Source organism: Hyalella azteca, unplaced genomic scaffold (assembly GCF_000764305.2).
Source record: "Hyalella azteca isolate HAZT.00-mixed unplaced genomic scaffold, Hazt_2.0.2 contig6113, whole genome shotgun sequence".
NCBI lineage: Eukaryota > Metazoa > Arthropoda > Malacostraca > Amphipoda > Hyalellidae > Hyalella > Hyalella azteca.
In genome coordinates this window covers 61379-80501 of record NW_025936281.1, presented here as the reverse complement: position 1 = coordinate 80501, position 19123 = coordinate 61379, and the positions used below count along the sequence as shown (strand labels likewise).

The following is a 19123-nucleotide window of genomic DNA, read 5'->3' as shown; positions in this document are numbered from 1 at the left end:
TTATGGGCTATATTTTATGTATTTTACAGCGCACACAGATCGTGATGAAGTGGCACTTTCCGTGGATTGTCTGCTTTTTTTCAGGTGTCCAGTCCGTGATGAACAGGCATGTTCTATAGAGGGGCTGTTTTCTTGCAGTGTATATACTTCGTGGTGGATTTGCACTGCCCATTTATATAGGCTGGTTTACGGTCCATGTATATGGGCTGTTTTTAAGAATGTGTACAGAACTTGGTAAGCTTGAACGAGCTGATTTTTATAAGGATTGCTGAATAAAATCAAGCTATCATCGACCAATTCATGCCGCAATTTGTATTTAAATGTTCGGAGTAAATTCCGTAGATTTATTCGACTGCGTGCATGTTATTCGAATTTTAGTACTAAATCCCGTAGACTTCAATCAACGTTTGCAACTAAAAGTTAATTAGATTCAGTATTTTATCATCAAATAATGCAACCATTTCCAACAATTATCATCAAGTTAAAAATTAAAAGGTTATTTGTGTTCCTTGGAGCGACTGATTCTCACAGGGTGTTCAGATTGTGATGAACTTGTATATTTCATTGATTGGTTTTGAATGAGAATAAAGATCGTTGTGAGCTGCCACGGTCCAAGGCTGGGCTGGATTTCTACAGGTAGACGGGAGCTGCCATTGAAGTGAGAGTCTTTGTGAAGCTTCACGAGTCTCGCCTCGCATCGCAGAAGATATTCTTCGGTAATTAGCCTGAAATTCAGCGCGGTATTACATATATTACGGTCTACTTTCTTTGACTGTTTCGCAATAGTGATGCTTTACAGTCGGTCTTTTGATATACTTCAAAATTGATCGGGTATTCGCCAGCTTCGATAAATGAGTACTTCAGTCGGTCTTCTTAATGTATTTCAAAATATATCGGGCATTTCGCCGACCTTGATAAATGAGTAATTTCGTTTGGTCTTACCAACGTATTACAAGATGTATAGGTTATTAAGCCAGCTTCGATGTATCTCGGTCAATATTTTAAGCGTATTCCGTGAGGTTTCGGATATTTTGATGGCTTCCACTTATTTCAGTCAGTCTTCGTAATGAACCACCTGACGGCTAACGTATTTCGCAAGCCACGGTGCATTTCAACCGATCTTCTTGATATATTTCGGGATGCCCTGGGTATTGCGCCTGCATCGCTGTATGCTGATCGGTCTCCCTAACATATTTCTCGGTGTATCAAATATTTTCGCCTAATAGATGTATTTCGGTTTGTCTTCCTACTGAATTCTTCGATATTCATGACATTTTGCCAGCCTCGACGTATTTTTATCAGTTTTCACAATATATTCTACCTAGTCTATCGGAGATTTTGCTGGACTTGATATATTTTGGTAGGTTTTCTTGATGTATGTATTTCTTGGTGAATGAAATATTTTGCTGCTTTTGAAGATTTCGTTAGCTATTTTCAATGAATTTCTTGACGTATCGGGCATGGGGCATTTCGGTTCTTCGCCAGGTGTCGGTGTTGGGTGTTCCATCATTCTCGATCGATTTTCGTGATGAGTTGCTTGATGAACCGCGTTTTATAATGTCTTCGCTACAGTTCGGCCAGTCCTTCATCTATGCTACTTAATGTATAGCGTATTTCGCTCTCCTCGGTGTATTTCGGTCGGTCTTTATAATATGTTACTTGATGTATTCTGCGTATTAAGGCGTATTTTGCTGTCATCGAATTATTTCGGTCAGTCCACCTAAAGTACTACTAGATATGTCGTTTTTTACTAGCCTCAGTGTCCTTCAGTCGGTTTTATTGACGTATTTCTTGAAGTATCGCGTTTTTGGCTACCCTGGCTGTATTTCAGTCGGTTTTATCGACGTATTTCTTGACGCATCGCATTTGTGGCCTCCCTGGCTGTATTTCGGTCGGTTTTATCGACGTATTTCTTGATGGATCGCGGTTTTGGCCACCCTGGCTGTATTTCGGTCGGTTTTATCGAAGTATTTCTCGACGCATCGCGTTTTAGTCAACCCTGGCTGTATTTCGGTCGGTCTACGTAGCACGGTGGCCCTCCTAATGCACTACCTGATGTATGGGCTCGGCAGGAGCCCGCGCTGCAGTTCTCGGCTCTGCCGTGGCGTCGCCGCCCAATCCTATCAGCCGATGATTGATGGCAAGAAAGCGGCGAGAAATTGCCACTTCCTCATGTCCTTACCAACATTTTTACTGTGAATTTTAGCTCAATGAAGCCAAGGAAAATTTTACATAATGTTTGATTGGTTTAGAGTTCATAAAAATTCACGTGTACCTGCACCATTTTATTCTTTTATTTATTGCAGTGCAGCTGAGTAAAATTTTACGCAATGTTAGTGATTTTCACAGTGACTCAATTTTTTTCTGTTGGTGATTATGATGCCGTTAGAAAAATTCCGCAATTAATTTAATTTTGTTCCGGAATATAATGATTTAATCTGTATAATTGTGGTGCAACTGAGGAAAATGTCGCAATATTTCAGTGGATTTCATAATATATTAAAATCCAAGATATTCGTATCATATTATTCCGCATTTGTAAGTCAATGCAGCCAAGAAGAAGCGCGAAAATATTTGTAATAAAAATATCAGGTAAATAATTCAGGTTAATTTTTCAAAAATAAATCATCGCTGCACAAACAAATGCGATTCAGTCAAGGAAATAACAATTATTATTGTAAATTTTCAAAAGAAGTAAATAGAAAATATTTCTGATTTGGTTTCATCACGAATAAAATTTTTTTACCTCTCTAATTTTTGCATCTACGAGATTATGACTTCACTTATGCTAAGGACGAAATATATATGAACCTATTTTCATTTAATCCCGATTTATTATGCGTATTCGAACTCTTCATTGAAGCTTTACCAGCATAGCTTAATGCATTAGCACACAAAATGTAAATTATTTAATAATTTTACGTATTAAATATTGATTTCTTTCTTAAAAAATTTAAATAGATTTTAAGTCTAATTTTCTTCAAAAAATCACATATAAAATCACATAAATTAGTGAAGAAGAATATAATATATACATAAAATCATATTTAATTATTGAAGAAAACACTTTTCCTTATAATAATAGACATCTGAGTAATGATATATAAAAATATATATCTGTATTATCACGCTACATTATTTTAATTAGGGCTTACTTATTCACGCGAATTATTCGCAACGAAGATATTATTAATTGCTTATTAATAATGAATGAGAATTTTCCAGGGAAACAGAAACCACTTCTAGGAAATTTTTCAGTTCGGTATAAGCATAAATTAATTCTAGAACGTTAGATTAATTAAAAAAATTAAGATTGAAATTTCCAATTAAAATACCAACAGATTCTAATTTTAATACATGAACTCTAGCTAGAAAAGACTTCTATTCTCAATAAGAAAAAGTTGGTCATAATCCAGCGCAGTGGTTGGAAAAAGAAAGAGGATTCATAAAAATACAACAGAATCTATACGGTGCATTAAATAATTTTTAACATCTGTTCAAATTTATCAATCTTTTAGGAATCATTGAAGAATTTTTTTATATCACTATCGCTTTCAATCAATACAAGCGAGTATATGAATGTTTCACGGCCAATAACAACTGTCAATCAAGTCAAGCAACTGATTGATCTACTATCTCAATAGCTGACATTTTGGCACCTCTACTGATTGGTTTCAAATATCCTTAAATTAATAACTGGATTAATTAAGATTGTTACTGGATCGCCAACGACTGGAAATTTCCACACAAAAAAATTTCCAAGCAAAAAATTATTCCACGGTCATCGACGACTGGAAATTCAGTCTATAAAATTATTGCTATCACAAACTATTTAAAGTTTTTCTAACAACAGAATGCTTCTTGACCAGCAACGTATCCATATTCAGTCCATCAACGAATAGCATATTCAGTCTAACAATTCATTGTTCAACGATCAATTCAGCACATCCAGTGTAATAACTGGAAATTCAGACCGACAAGTGATTGTTCCACGATGATCAACTACTGGAAATTCAATTAATAAACTTTTTCTTCACGATCACAAACAGTATGAACCACAATCCGACAACTGATTGCTCCTCGATCATCAAACGATTGGAAATTCTTTCTAAATTCAGTCTATAAAAGTTACTACCTCACGATCATAAACAAAAGATAATCTGTTCAATAACTGATTGTTATTGCCCGACAATCAGACCGACAATCAGAGCGACTGAGAATTTAATTAGCCGCTCCAGCGGTCCAGGATCAGCAGCAGCAGCACAAGCGATGGCTCTCCTCCTCAGCAGCGACGCTCTGCGCTGGAAGCAAAACTTGCTGCTGCTCGTCACGGCCGCCGTATTGTGGGGGCGTACACGGTGCTACGTGGTGCAGGGTGAGTACTGGGGGCCATATTGTGGGGGCGTACACGGTGCTACGTGGTGCAGGATGAGTACTTGGGCGGACACGGTGCTACGTGGTGCAGGGTGAGTACTGGGGGCCGTATTGTGGGGGCGTACACGGTGCTACGTGGTGCAGGGTGAGTACTGGGGGCCGTATTGTATTGTGGGGGCGTACACGGTGCTACGTGGTGCAGGGTGAGTACTGGGGGTTCGGTTATTAAAAATTTAAAAAATGGTAATTGAATTGAAAGATTAAAAGAATGAAAAAAAATTAAATTAAAAAAATTGAGGAAAAATTTTTTCTGTAGAAAATGTGATTCGGTATGGTTATTATTTTAATTTATAATTTAGATACTATTTGTTCATAACATTTTTTCTTATGTAATCAATTTCTTTCCTTATCATTGAAACTGTTGAAAATTTATGAAATTCTGTATGGTTATTATTTTTATTTATTTAGATACTACTTGTTCATTGCGTTTTTACTACGAAAACAATTATATTTTCTCCTTAATTAATATATGAATTCATTAATTTATTAATTATTTTGTTGTTATTTACTAATTTATGAACTGTTGCTTGTAGTTATCGATAATTAAAAAACTGTAAAATACTGTAATTTGGATCATAAGGTTGCGATCGTCAGTGGCCTTGTTTTTGGGATAAATATATATTGCACTGTTTGATTAACTATATTTCATTATTAATAGATATGAACATAAAATTATAACAATTAATTACATCAAAAAATGTCGTAATTTTGTATGATTTATGCGTCAGAATTAATGCGTGTTGAGTACACCTCACACGCTAAATTTTTCTGCCATTCATCATGCTTTTTTATAAGTTATTTTAGTACATCAAAGGCTTTCTGACGAGCCTTGATTAAACACAATATTTTCGTAACACTGGAAAATATTTCCGCTCCTTTCATCATCCGCAACAAAATTTCCAGGGCTTTCATTTTAGCGATAAAATCTTTGTTTTTCATTCAAAACGGCCGGGTTTTCAAAAGCTGGACAGTTTAGCCCCGCAATAGAACGAGGCTCGCCCACCTAAGTGTCCATATTTTTCCCCGTGTCTATATTTTTTCCCCGTGACCTACAAAGTTTCGGGGTAAAAAATGCAGTGTTTTGACGACGTGTCAATGTTTACTGGCTACGGCCTAGGGTATTTTTGTCGTGGGTCCTTCTACACTCAGATAAACGAATGGGTCATATTGTCCGAATAGTGACACAATTTCCAATCCACAGCAGCACGACGTAGCACTGATACGCTCTTTTACCAGGTCAAATTCGGTCAGGATGTCCCACTACGTGGCCGATAAGTGTGTCGCTATTTGGACAAAGCCTCACTCATATCTTTGAGTTTAAGCAGCTTATATGTTCATAACGTCAGGAAAAAAAACATAAAGCTTCGCTAAAATTTTTTAGGGAGTGGAGAAGGAATGTTGAAGGACTAAATTTGAATATCTTTTTGCAAACTTTGAGTTCAAGAAACGCGATTTTTCGTTCACTTGAAGGTAAGAAAAAACTGTCAGCATCTTGACAAGATCAGGCGTTTTCTGGTCGCCGCCTAACCGATTTTGTTTCGGAAAATAATAAAATAGAAATATTTTTTTTGCAACGAGTAAAATTTTTAATATTTTGATTTTGAAAGAAAATTGAAAAAATGCCTCAACAAAAAAGTTTAGTCGGCTCTCTTGAAGATTAGAAATTAGGCGTTTATTTCTACACAGGATAAGAATTAGATTCTTATGAACAATACCTTTCATTTTGCAAGAAAAGTCACATCTAAGATTTTTCGATATGCCAAGTGAAATATTTCAATGGAAAATATATCTTTCTGAAGGCAGGAATAAATTTGCATGCACGGTGTCATTAATAATTTCTTGGAAACATGGATATTTTCTGTTAATTAATATATTGTGATATCATTTAATTTCCATTTTTCATCTATTATTTAAAATTAATTTTCATTATATATATATAATAATTAATTTTCATTATATGTGTATGAATTAATAATGCTTAATTATCAAGCACTGGTGAATATTTTACTAATTAATTAATTAATTAATTAATTCACTAATTGATGCTCCACAGAAAAGTTCTCAGACGGACGATGGCAGAGCGATGAAGGCGAGCCGTCATGGAACGACAGCATCAGTGATACGGGGTGGGTCATGATAAGTGGGTCATGATAAGTGGGTCATGATAAGTGGGTCATGATAAGTGGGTCATGATAAGTGGGTCATGATAAGTGGGTCACGATAAGTGGGTCGTGATAAGTGGGTCATGATAAGTGGGTCATGATAAGTGGGTCGTGATAAGTGGGTCATGATAAGTGGGTCATGATAAGTGGGTCATGGTACGGCTATACGGTATTATTGTCAATAATAAATATTATCCAGTCTAACATAATTATTAATTTAAGCGCTCCCACTTGGCAATTTGTCTGAAATATTAATCAAATTAATTTCAGTCTTATAAAATTTACTGATGATTAATGAAGTTTTTCAGTTGCCAGTGCATGTACATATATCAATTTTTTGAGGTTGAATTTTCCATCAATAAAATTAGGAAGGCAAATGGCTTTTTGTCCGTATTTACATAGTGAAAATATATATTATATACTTCTACATTATTCTTTAATAGTATTCATGGAAAAGTTTTTCAAATATTCTATTGAAATGACTACTAAACCACACGTTTACCCATAACAGAGAAGGTATCAAAATAATTTAGTACTGAACACAAATACTTATCCATGATAGTATCCAAATTTGATAGGCCTAAAGTTCTCCATTAACTAAAAATATAATACCCTCTCTTCCTAATTTACCTCAGTTACAAAAAAATAGTTTAAAGCAGAATTTCTCGTAAAAAAGTGAGCGTAAAGAATTACCCGAAGAAAATGTTGACGCAAGTTGTAGAGCGGAACAACGAATTATTTTAGAGCGTTCAAGTGAGCTGAATTTTTTTATCTTCTAGTGCGTGCAATAAAAAACATTCGGGGAAGAAAGTGAGTTTTTAATCCTTTGAATATTTTGAAGTGCGCGGTACTTTTACCTGCTAAATATAAGCTCTTGGGACGTCAGTTTAATATATGACTTTTCATACGTTGGTTTTTATTTCTTAAATCTTGCTTTTGAAAATTTGAGTCGAAATTCGAAAATATTTTTTCGAATTTTATAGTTAATTTCTATCAGAGAATGATTATTATTATCTGAATATAATTCGCACTTCTCAATTTCACATTTTTGTGTTACAATTAGAAATGTTGTTACATCTTTAAATAGGATTACAGGTGTTTTTGTATTTTAAATTTATGGATTCATTTTTATCCATTGAAAATTTGGAAGGCAAAATTCGTAGTCCGAGTTTTGAATGTCATTTTAAATTAATCCTTACGATGAGTTGGTATCAAATATTCTCAGGCTCTAAAGGTTCATATTTTTAGCAGTGGTTCCGAATACACGAGAGTTGTTGTGCATATATTGGTGTTAGGGGCTTCAGTTTTATGTTTAAAAAATGCATTATCTAACTAGGGATGTAATCGCTTAACTTCTGTATATAATAATAGCAAAATTCATAGGACATTTTCTAGGACACGAATGCCAAATAAAGCAACAGGAATGCATTCAATCAGTGTAAATCAGGGATTTTCTAGAACAATTTGATGTATATCCAATAAAATACACTCCAAATTGATTTTTTTGCGAAAATTAAGTAAATATATTTAGAAAAAAATAAATATAGAAAGGAAGTTAAGTATATCTATTGATGGCTAGAAAAGAAGTTTAGTATATCTATTCATAACTAGGAAAAAAAATCAGGTATATCTATTTATATCTAGAGAATTAATTTAGTATATCTCTTCATATCCACCACATAATAATAACAGCGCATATATTTACATGTAATTTACATGTAAATATATCAGAGTATATTTGATAATATTTTATTATCGAACACTATATACTCGGTAGAGGCAGGCACGGCAGGCGGTATATATGGTAATATATACCGCCTGCCGTGGAAGGAAGTATATATGAACCCTGGAAGTATATATGACAATATTTAATATATGGAAGACTGTATACCCTGACAGGTGCAGGCACGGCAGGCGGCAGCAGGCAGAGGCTGGCAGAGGCTGTCACTGCTACCCATGCTGGTCTGGCAGTGACTGCAACACATATGGTGAGTGGTGATGGTGAGTGGTGATGGTGAGTGGTGATGGTGAGTGGTGATGGTGAGTGGTGATGGTGAGTGGTGATGGTGAGTGGTGATGGTGTGTGGTGATGGTGAGTGGTGATGGTGAGTGGTGATGGTGAGTGGTGATGGTGAACTGAGCATCACAAATGGTGAGTGGTGGTGGCATATATAGCGCTCATCTCGAGTATCTTATATTTATAAAAAAATCATAAGTTCTTAAATTCTTTGAACCACAATATTCTAGGAGAAATAAATTATTGTTAGAACTAAAAATGATATAATTAAAATTTTATACGAACTTGTGCTCCGATATAGACAATGAATATTAAACTTAATTTTCATGGATGAACTGACTTTGATTTTGAAAATAGTGAAATATTATAATTTGTATATTATAATAATATATAATATGTATATGTTTAATAAAATACTATTATGTATTGAAATAATACCGTAGGTTATGCACTCGTAAGGTAGCTGAAAATTATTAGAATTACATATTTTTAAATAAAAAGTTCAGTTAATAAAAATAATAATTAAATAAAACGATTTTTCATTGCAGTGGAACAGACTGACTAAACAGGGTCCACTATTCTCGTGGGAACTCGAAACTTTGTAGTGGACAAAACTGATATAAAGATGTTAGATTTATATTAAAATTTAGTTTTATTAATAGATTCAACTGATAAATATTCTCTATAATTTTCATTAGTAATGAATTAAAATTAACTTATTTCATTTTTCTCCCCCAGTTGACAACTACGCGCCGCGGTTCCTGGTGCACCGCGCCACGGCCGTCGTGCCTGTCAACGTCACGGGTCTGATGAAAATATTCCCTTCTTACATTTAAACACTTTCGGTTAATTTAGATGCAGTGTAATTTCTTTTATTAGAATTATCATTTACTTTGGAATTATTTAGGTTGATATTACGTATCATGCATCGATTGAAAATTATTTTAAGTGTATGTAAAAACACTTAATTTCTACATACAATACAATATTACGATTGTAAGATCATTTCAGTTTAATCTATCCACAAACAAGGTGATTAATCACACGTGGGAAACTAATTAGATCAACACTGTTGAATCATTTAAAAAAAAGTCATGTATAGTTCTTGTCTTGTATAAGTCTTGTTACAAATAATAATAATAAAAAAATATTAATAATGATAATAATAATAATAATGATAATAATATAATAATAATAATAATAATAATAATTAATAATAACAGTTTTACAGCAAATGCACCTTAACTTTTCAAATAACACGAAATTAGCGACACAAAAGATGTCCACTCCATCTCTGGCAATCCCACCAGCCAAAACAGTCGCTGTTGAATATTTCGATACTTTTGCAAAAATAAAATTGTTTGGCAGCCAATATCCAATCGGCGGCAGCCAATATCCTATCAGATGGCAGCCAATATCGATTAGTGATGCCGGAGATCCAGTTATGGAGTCAGACTATGGCTATCTAAATGTTGGCCACTTAGTTATTTATTGTATAACAAGTGGGCCGTATGGAGCTGCTCAGTTCTGTCATCCATTATTTATAGCATGCACAGAATTATAAATGTGTCCCACTCAAAATTTAATGACAGTTTTTTGTACACGAAAGCATATAGTTTATTCAGAGCCTCAAGCATAATCACAAGCCTCATCTTTTCTTTTATTGCTGTGCTCCATAAACATGTATGAAATTGGCATACTTTTTGACGGTACTGAATCTAAATGAGGGCAAAATTTATCCTGAAATTCATTGTTAGGGAAAAATTGCGCAAAAAATGTTCAAAAATCACTCCCTTATAATTGATTTCAATTTAAAGACGTTTTATGGCCTTTTTTGAATTTCATCGTATATTAAAACTTATATGGCGAAAATATTGAAACGTCGATTGCACTATCAAAACTCGGGGAACACCCAGACTCCGGCCGAATAGTTACTACAGTGGGAGCAAAGTTATTCTGGGACTAATAGGTCAACCGATCGAAATTAGTTTCTGGTCAGAATCTCCTTCCCAACTTTATAGTCGCCTGGGAGCATGAGGAGGGCTGGCTGAGCCGAGTCATACCGAGCTTGTAAACTGCCCAGAGGCTGCCATTCATACCCTGTGAGCGGAGGCGGAGAAAGAGAAGCTGATTTACGTGCTCCCTGAGTCTTAGGTGGTCCCTAATGCAGAGTCGCGCCCGCCCTTAAAATTTTGTTAGGGTGGGCGAGTATTTGGGGTTCCGATGAGCTGCTATGTACGATGAGATTTCTGATTGGACACCATTTATATAAAACCAAAATACCATATTCGAATACCTATTGAATATAAACACATTTTTGATTCCTCAAAAAAATTACATTTATGACTTCAAACGCTCAGAATATACGATGTTGTTTTGACCCCAAACTTGGAGGCAAGGAACATCTGCCAATATTCCGTCCGATGAGAATGCTTTTCTCCTACACTCAGAGGAATAGGTGATACTTTGCCACATAATGATGCACTTTGTACCCTTGTCTGGATGTACTTCTCTAACACTCAGTATGCCCAGACACAGTTTGTCAGAGCATAAGGACGCATCAGTCTCAAGTCCACTCTCTGATCGTGCTGAGTGCGACAAAGTGCGTCACAATTGGACAAATAAGATCCACTTGTTTTTATGGGTATAGCAGAAGAGATGGCCCGTTTGAGTCAAGGGACCGGAGATTATGTGACTGGCGCTTGAATTTCTCATGGTTTTCATTTCCCTGAAGCGTCGATAAAGAAGGTTTGTGTCGCTGCAAATGATAGCAATGCTCAGTGGTGCCTCTTAGCTCTGTGAGATCTCGAGATTACGCGCTTGGAAAAATGCTCGTGATTATTAAGCAGGAGATTAAAATGGTTCTTGTAATGAAAGGACTCTAGTGAATTAAAATAAGTTAATGAGAAGCTGTGGTTTTTATGAATTATGAAAACGGAAATACATTCCGGGATAAAATATGACTTCCAGTAAACGAGCCTCATTGAATTAAATGTTTTATTCTCAAAGCACGTTGAGAATAAAACATCACTTTGATATTTTAATCACTTAAAATTGTAATCTTTAAAATTTTACCATTTAATCACTAAAACATCACTTTGATGTTTTAATCACTTTGCGTTGAGGCCTACCTCGAAAAAAATTAGCAGGGGTAATGGTGAAGGTTACTTTCATGTTTCTCCATCAGTTTAAGACTTTTAAAAGGGAATCAGCCTTCGGTCGTAAGTCAATTCATGTAAATTTGTTTAGAATCTTTAAAAAGTTAAACTGAACTAAAACATTAATTAAAATTAACAAAAATGAAGTTAATAATAAGGCATAAAAAACGAATGCGATATAGTGAGTTCCAAGTGTAGGAAAAAAAATACAATTTTATATTTTACAAACAAAGTCTTGCTACAGACAAAAAGTCACAAGGCCAAGCTGAATGAATTTCTTTCAGATGCAAAGCCAGGATATTATGGTACACTAAAAAAATGGATGGGCCATTTTGTCTAAATAGTGACAAAATTTATCTATAAATAGTGACAAAATCAGTGACATCTCTAGCTGAGAGTAGCACTGACGATACGTCTTTTTTACTGGCCAAACTAGGACAGGATGACTCACATAAGGGCAAAAAAGCATCGTTATTTGGACGAAACCTGGTTTATTTTTCTGGATGTAGTCAGTAATTCAGTGAAATACGCAAATATTTTTTCTATTTCAAAAAATGAAAAAAAATTCGATTTCAAAATAATGTAGTATTTCAATAGATTTTCGATTACAATCAAATATTTTATAAAACTTATAAAAGTGCATCGTTATTCGGATAAAACTTTTTATTTTTTAGGTGTAGTCAATAAGCGAATGAAATAAGCAAATATTTTTTCGATCAATTTAAGGAGAGCGTCTTGGTCCGAAAAAGAACTTTTTATTTACGAACAGATCAGTTCGAAATTTAATACACGTACGTAAAACGGAATTCTAAGACTTTTTTGTTCATGTGAATTTTTCGAAGAAATGAAAGAAAACGAGAAATTCATAGAAAACGGACAAAAAAGGGGGTACTCTAGAAATATCCGCGGGCATAGGATTTTCAAGCTACAACATCGAGACACATATCATTCGATGCGTAAAGACCATATTAACAAACTGATGTAGGTGTTTTTGAAATTCCCGTTTTTGTGGTTGTGGGAGCATTTTTCGTAAATTTTTCGGAAATTTGTCGATTTTACCCCATTCCCTCCCCCCCCCTTTTGCAAAATAAAATTCAAACTATAACAAAATTAGAAAAAAACCTCCTACAACAATTTGTATAACTTTTCTTTGCGAATCGAATGGTTCATGTTTCATTGCTGTAGCTTCGAAACTGTAGGAGGAAATAGGTTAAAATAAGTGTGAATGTTCAGTAGAGCCCGACAAAGTCCCGGGCGCCTCGAAATCGGCATTCAACACTGCAAGGAATGAGACTAGACGATACTGGAGCTCAATTTCTGTCAAGGATGGTACGAGCGACGACACAATAACCACCCCGTACGGCTGCAGCAAGGTTACTGGAGCTGAGTGTCTGTGGACAAGTGATTTATAGTGCACTGCGGGAATTATTTCCCATCTTAAATGTGAAAGAACTCCCCCACCCTCTTCTTTTTCGGGATCTGTCGTGAACGCATAAATCAACGTACAGAGGTGGTTTTGGCACCGCTGGATAGGTCAGAATGTCAGCTTTAAGATGAAACTAAAAACAGGAAACTCCAAAATTGTCGATTTTGGACCAAGACGCTCCTCTTAACGTATTATTTTCTAGAACTTAGGCCACAGAAACATTCTTATTTCCCCAGGTTCGACATACCGGGCGTGGGCCTCAGACGACGACCTGGGCCTGACGTGCCCCCTGGGCCCAGGCGAGTCTGCCCGTTGCCCGTGCGCCTCCTTCACGTACCAGCTCTTCAGCCCGTCGGGGGACCACAGGTTTGCCCTGCACCCTTCAACGGGCCTGCTGGTCAGGAGAAGACCTGCTGCCACGACGGGCGACCTGCAGGAGGGCAAGACTTACAAGTACAAACTCATGGTCCAGAGTGAGTCTTGGATGTTGTGGTATAATGATAAATTATTTTAATTATTTAGTTAAAATATGATACTGTACATGTAGGACATACAAGTACAAACTCATGGTCCAGAGTGAGTCCTGGATGTTATATAGTGATACATTATGTTGATAATATAGGGAAAATATGATATTGTACATGTAGGACACACAAGTACAAATTCATGGTCCAGAGTGAGTCTAGGATGTTATTACTAAGCATAGTGATATATAGTTTTAATTGTATAATGAAAATATGTCGTTGTACGTGTAGGACTTGGGCCAGCGAACTGGACGAGTATAAGAGTATAAGATTAACATTAACACACAAGTACAAACTCATGGTGCAAATTAAGTGGGTCAAGAATCTATTTGTTTTCATATACATTTTCAATAGTATAGTGAAAATATGATATTGTATATGTAGGACTTGTAGATGTTGAACACGGTCACCTCAACAAGCGAACTAGTGGAGTGCTAGACCTGCAAGTTCAAACTTATGGTGCACAGTGAGTCTAGGATGTTATGGTATAGTGATATATTATTTTAATTATATAGTGAAAATATGATATTGTACGTGTAGGACATACAAGTACAAGCTCATGGTGCACAGTGAGTCAAGAATGTTATTCGCTACCCTGACAAAATTCAGAGGCGTGGCAGCTTCTGATTCCAGTAATCGGAAGCTGATGCGGATCTAAATTCCAATTCGTATAGTGATATATGTTATGAATGGTATTTTGAGAATACGATATTGTACATAGATTTGGAGCACGGCCATATATCTATCTCCGTGCTATATATCTATATAGAACGACGATATGGCGCACGGCTACGTCAAACAGCGAACAGGAGGAGGGCTAGACGCACACGTCATGGTGCAAAATTAGTAGAAAGTGGATTGTATAGTTATAATATATGAGTATATATTACATATTTTCATGGAAAAAGCCCAGCGTACTAGTGCAGGGCAATACCTACACGTACAAAATTATGGTGCTGAGCGAGTTCTAGTAATTTATATATATATCATAAATTGATACTTATTTATATTTAATGAGCATATATTATACATGTAAGTATGAAAAACGACCACTCCACCATTCCTACTCATACAACCTACCTTTCCTGGGGTAGTGAAAGACCTTCAGGTACAAGTTTTGTTGCAGAGAGAGCGATGAATGTCATATAAAGTAATATATTTTCACTGTTATAGCGAATATGATATATATTTCAAATTGTGACTGGAATGAAGAAAGTTAAATAAAAAAATTTATATACTTAATATTTAAATTATATACTAAATTCAATATGAGCGCGATGATCGGTCTTCTCTGTTATTTTGGATGCTTTCCATTAAAATTATCCAGTTTCACATACAAAGATGCAGCCATTCTAGCCCGCACGAAGTTATATTAAAAATTTCAGCTGATAGTTTTTCTGATGAATTAAACGAAAATATAGTTAAATTTACTCGTATGAAAACTTTAATTTTCAATAACAGATCATTCATGTGTTAAATTAAAGACAATTAAATTACCAAACTGCCCGATAAATAATTAGATTAACACAATAGCTATAACGCCAAAGGGAAGGTTATATCGCGGCATTTGCCGGGTATTTTTTTTATCTAAATTTAGAGGCGCAAGAGTCAGCGCATCAGAAGTTCTAAAGCGTAAATTCTAAAGTTCTAAAAAGTTTTGAAGTTCTCATACATTTTTTAAAGTTAAGAAAAAATATTTAAGCGAATCCAAATTTTTTTAACACACGTCCCTAATTAACATAAACATTAACATTAACATTAACATTAACATTAACATTAACATTAACATTAACGTTAACATTAACATCAACATTAATTAACATACGTCACTTATTTCAACACCTGAGCGCCAGGCAGGCCAATAAATGTTAGCTAATTAATGCATCTAATTAACGACGTAAGCTCATTAATGAATCAATTAACGAGATTGTATTCGGTCTGAGTGAGACAATTGCCATATATTTGAGCACTTATGTGATATTTTTTGAGTGAAAGCTGACATAGGATTAATTGATTGATTTTTTATTCACAAAGGATTTTTTTTTTTACAATTCAAAAGAAAAAAAGAAAAACATTTATAAAATAATAGAGACATCCAAGTGAATTATAGAGAGGAATTATAGAGAGATCATATATCTTGTCAATTATTCTATTTTTCAATAAATTAAAATTATTGCAAATAAATAATTTGCACTATTATCTTTCCGAAAAAATCCCAAATTATCCGAGGATTAAACACTAAATTCAACTTCGCGGGACAACTCATATATGAAAAATTGAACATTGATTATTATGAAAACAATTATAATATTATTGAATTATTGATTATATATTCATGATAAAAAACTTAACTATTGTCGTAATTGAGAAAATATATAGTACCAACCATAATTGATATTTAGCACGAATCTGTAAGCAAACAGCGATGCGAAGAAGAATAACTTGACTTCCATTAATTGAGGAATAAGAATGACTTCCATTATTCAAGAACTATTATTTAAAAGTTAAAAAAGGGTATAAAGGTTAAAAATTCCTTTTCTAGAATAAGAATGACATATATTAATCAAGGATTAGGATTATCTTTCATGAATTAAAAGAAAAGTGGTTCCTTCTATTATTTAAGGTTTAAAATTCACTTTCATATTCGTTATATTTATAAATTTAGTCCATATTTATATATTATATATCATATATCATAAACTATATATTATATATGATACATTATACATCATACATTGTATATTATATATTATACATTATATATTATATATCACATATTGTATATTATATTTTATATATTACACATTCCCCCCCCCCAGGCGTGCTGGTGCCGGGGTACTCCAAGGAGCGCCTCTACGACATCCTCGACTTGGAGATTTTCGTCGGTCCTGCGAACCTCCAAAAAACTCCATGGATTTAACCATATACGGACTCCATGAACTCCAACTGATATATTTATATACCAACGTATACACTCAAGATACCTAATGATCATATTGTCTAAAAAGTGACGCACTTCCTTACCCACATAGCGAGCGGCTTACCCACATCATAAGTGCTTACCCACATAACGTAGCACTGATACGCTCCAAACTGGGTCAGGGTGACACACACACAAGCGAAAAATGCATTGATTTTTTTGGACAATGACTCACTCATTTTACTGATTGTGGGCTCAAAAAATGGATCAAAAATGCAGTTCGCTCTCCAATAATATTTTTAAAAAGCAGAATTTCTGTGAGAAGAAACTCAAAATTCAATTTCTTCCAATTTCAAACAAATGATACATGCATATCCCATTATTTGCATATCATAATTGTAAAAAAGTTATAATGTAAAAGTATATACCGTTGTACGAATAGAAAATTATAATAACTTAGATCCCCAGGGATTAGAACTAACAAACTCTATGTGCACTCTATATGTCTATTTATAGATGTGATATAATCAGATTAGAATGCGTGTCTATTATAATGAATAATAATATATATGATCGTTGGGACATTAGCTTAGACGGTTCTAACACTCAGGCAAGCAAATGGTTCTATTGTCTAAATAGTGACTCTTTTTTTGGCCTCAATAATCACTTTGGTCGGACCAAAAATGGTCAGGAAAACCCAGCCAAGAAAGGGCAAAAAAATGTATAGTTGTTGGACATTGTTACACTCATTTCAATGAGTGAAGGCTGCAAATTACGAATTTTACGGGGCTGCTATTTTTAGCGCATTTTCTCATTTATGGAAAAAATGCACTATTGTGCTCGCCATGTCCGTCCGTCCGTCCGTCCGTCTGTCTGTCCGTCCGTCTGTCCGTGACCTCAAGTTTTCGTGGACGAGAAAATGCGCTCTCTGTCACTCACTGCAGTGAGTAATGAGTTATATTTTTATTAAAATTGATAGAGCGCTTTACTATATCTATTGTTATTGCATTTTAAATATATGAAAAATATTGGAATATTAAGGAGAATTTCAGAAACCTTGTTATAATTAGAACGATGTGGCAGTGATATTTAAAATTTTATTGTGAAAAAATTATTGAGAACTTCTTATTTGAGAAGAAAAATATTAATGCAGCTGTTCTTATATTAAAGAAAATTTTATCGTTATTCTTTTAAATTGATAATATATCTTTTTCAGGATACCATAACAGTTTCAAAAAGTTTTACGAATCTGACAGCTATTGAAGATAGTCAATCTAATTTCAATATTAAATTGCTGCATGACATTTCTATATGAAGTGCATATCTCTAATTGATTTCAATTTCATTCAAAATTGAATTTAATGAATTTAATGAAACTGATTTAATTAATTTAATGAATTTGAATTGAATGAAACTAATTAAACTAACTAATGAATTGAAACTAATTTAATTGAATAATGAATTTAAACTAAAATGTATCATATGAAATAAAGATTCAATTTATTCAAGAACAGATTACAGTGATTACAGCCAAGCGATTTGTGTCATATGAAACTCATTGTCATAAATTATTTAAATTATTTGATTTATTTCTTATTTAAATTTAAATTAACTCAACGATATTTTTTGTCTATTCTAAGATCGTGTTTGCATAGAACAATGTTGAACAAAGGTGTTGAATGTGACTGAATAATGAATTATTCATCTAGATGACACCTGTAAAATTTTAGTATTAATGAGAATTGTGTAAGGACTGCGAAATTTCAACATTACGAAACATTCATCATGTGTGAATATCATGTGTGAATATGTGTGAATATCTGGATACACGATAATTCCTGCTAATACTAAGTTATAATTATAACATACATTCATACAATGAATTACATGAATTTGTATGAACAATAAATGCATTCATTTGTTTGAATATCACTCAAAACATAAAGAAACACGATAAGAATTACCAGAAGCTGTCACAGGGCGAGACTGACAACAATTTCCACTACAATATTCAATAATATATTGTTTTATACAAATAAATCGTATATTATGCGATTTAATTGTATATTTTACACTTCAATTGTGAATTACAAAATTAAAATGCATATAATATAATTCAATTGTACATTTTACAATTCAATTGCATTATGACGAAGTTTCAAAATTGTTCAATATTTTAATTTGTAAAAGAATAATTATTTTCAATATGCTGAGGTATTTTGGACAATAATTTCACAGCCAGGAACATCGTCCCATTTCTGACTCACATAATTGTCCCATTTCCGACCCATGTAGCCCCGGAAATGGCCCGCTGGTCTACAGGCCCAGCAGACTTACAGCGCGTACACTCAGATAAATGAGTGGGTAATATTGTCCAAATAGTGACCATGTATACCACAGCACGAGCATAAAGCAGGCGTAGCACTGATACGTCGTTTGGTGAGACAAACTGGGTTGAGATGACCCACACAGGAGCAACAGT

The 19123-nt window shown here is 34.2% G+C and overlaps 1 protein-coding gene across 1 annotated transcript; it reads left to right on the top strand.

Moving 5' to 3' along the window:
• The first annotated feature begins 3343 nt into the window (after positions 1 to 3343).
• LOC108667351 lies at positions 3344 to 17461 on the top strand. Its single transcript, XM_018154367.2, has 6 exons — positions 3344 to 4375; positions 6488 to 6560; positions 8496 to 8584; positions 9352 to 9417; positions 13434 to 13670; positions 16541 to 17461. The coding sequence occupies exons 1-6, from the start codon at positions 4270 to 4272 to the stop codon at positions 16639 to 16641; spliced, it is 672 nt and encodes a 223-aa protein (XP_018009856.1). The 5' UTR covers positions 3344 to 4269; the 3' UTR covers positions 16642 to 17461.
• Positions 17462 to 19123: the final 1662 nt, after the last annotated feature.

Bases quoted from the DNA above. Each gene is read 5' to 3' on its own strand.
- LOC108667351 (XM_018154367.2), top strand. From the start codon at position 4,270: ATGGCTCTCCTCCTCAGCAGCGACGCTCTGCGCTGGAAGCAAAACTTG. The intron at 4,376-6,487 runs GTGAGTACTGGG...GATGCTCCACAG, and splicing joins ACGGTGCTACGTGGTGCAGG to AAAAGTTCTCAGACGGACGA. The intron at 9,418-13,433 runs GTCTGATGAAAA...TTATTTCCCCAG, and splicing joins CGTGCCTGTCAACGTCACGG to GTTCGACATACCGGGCGTGG.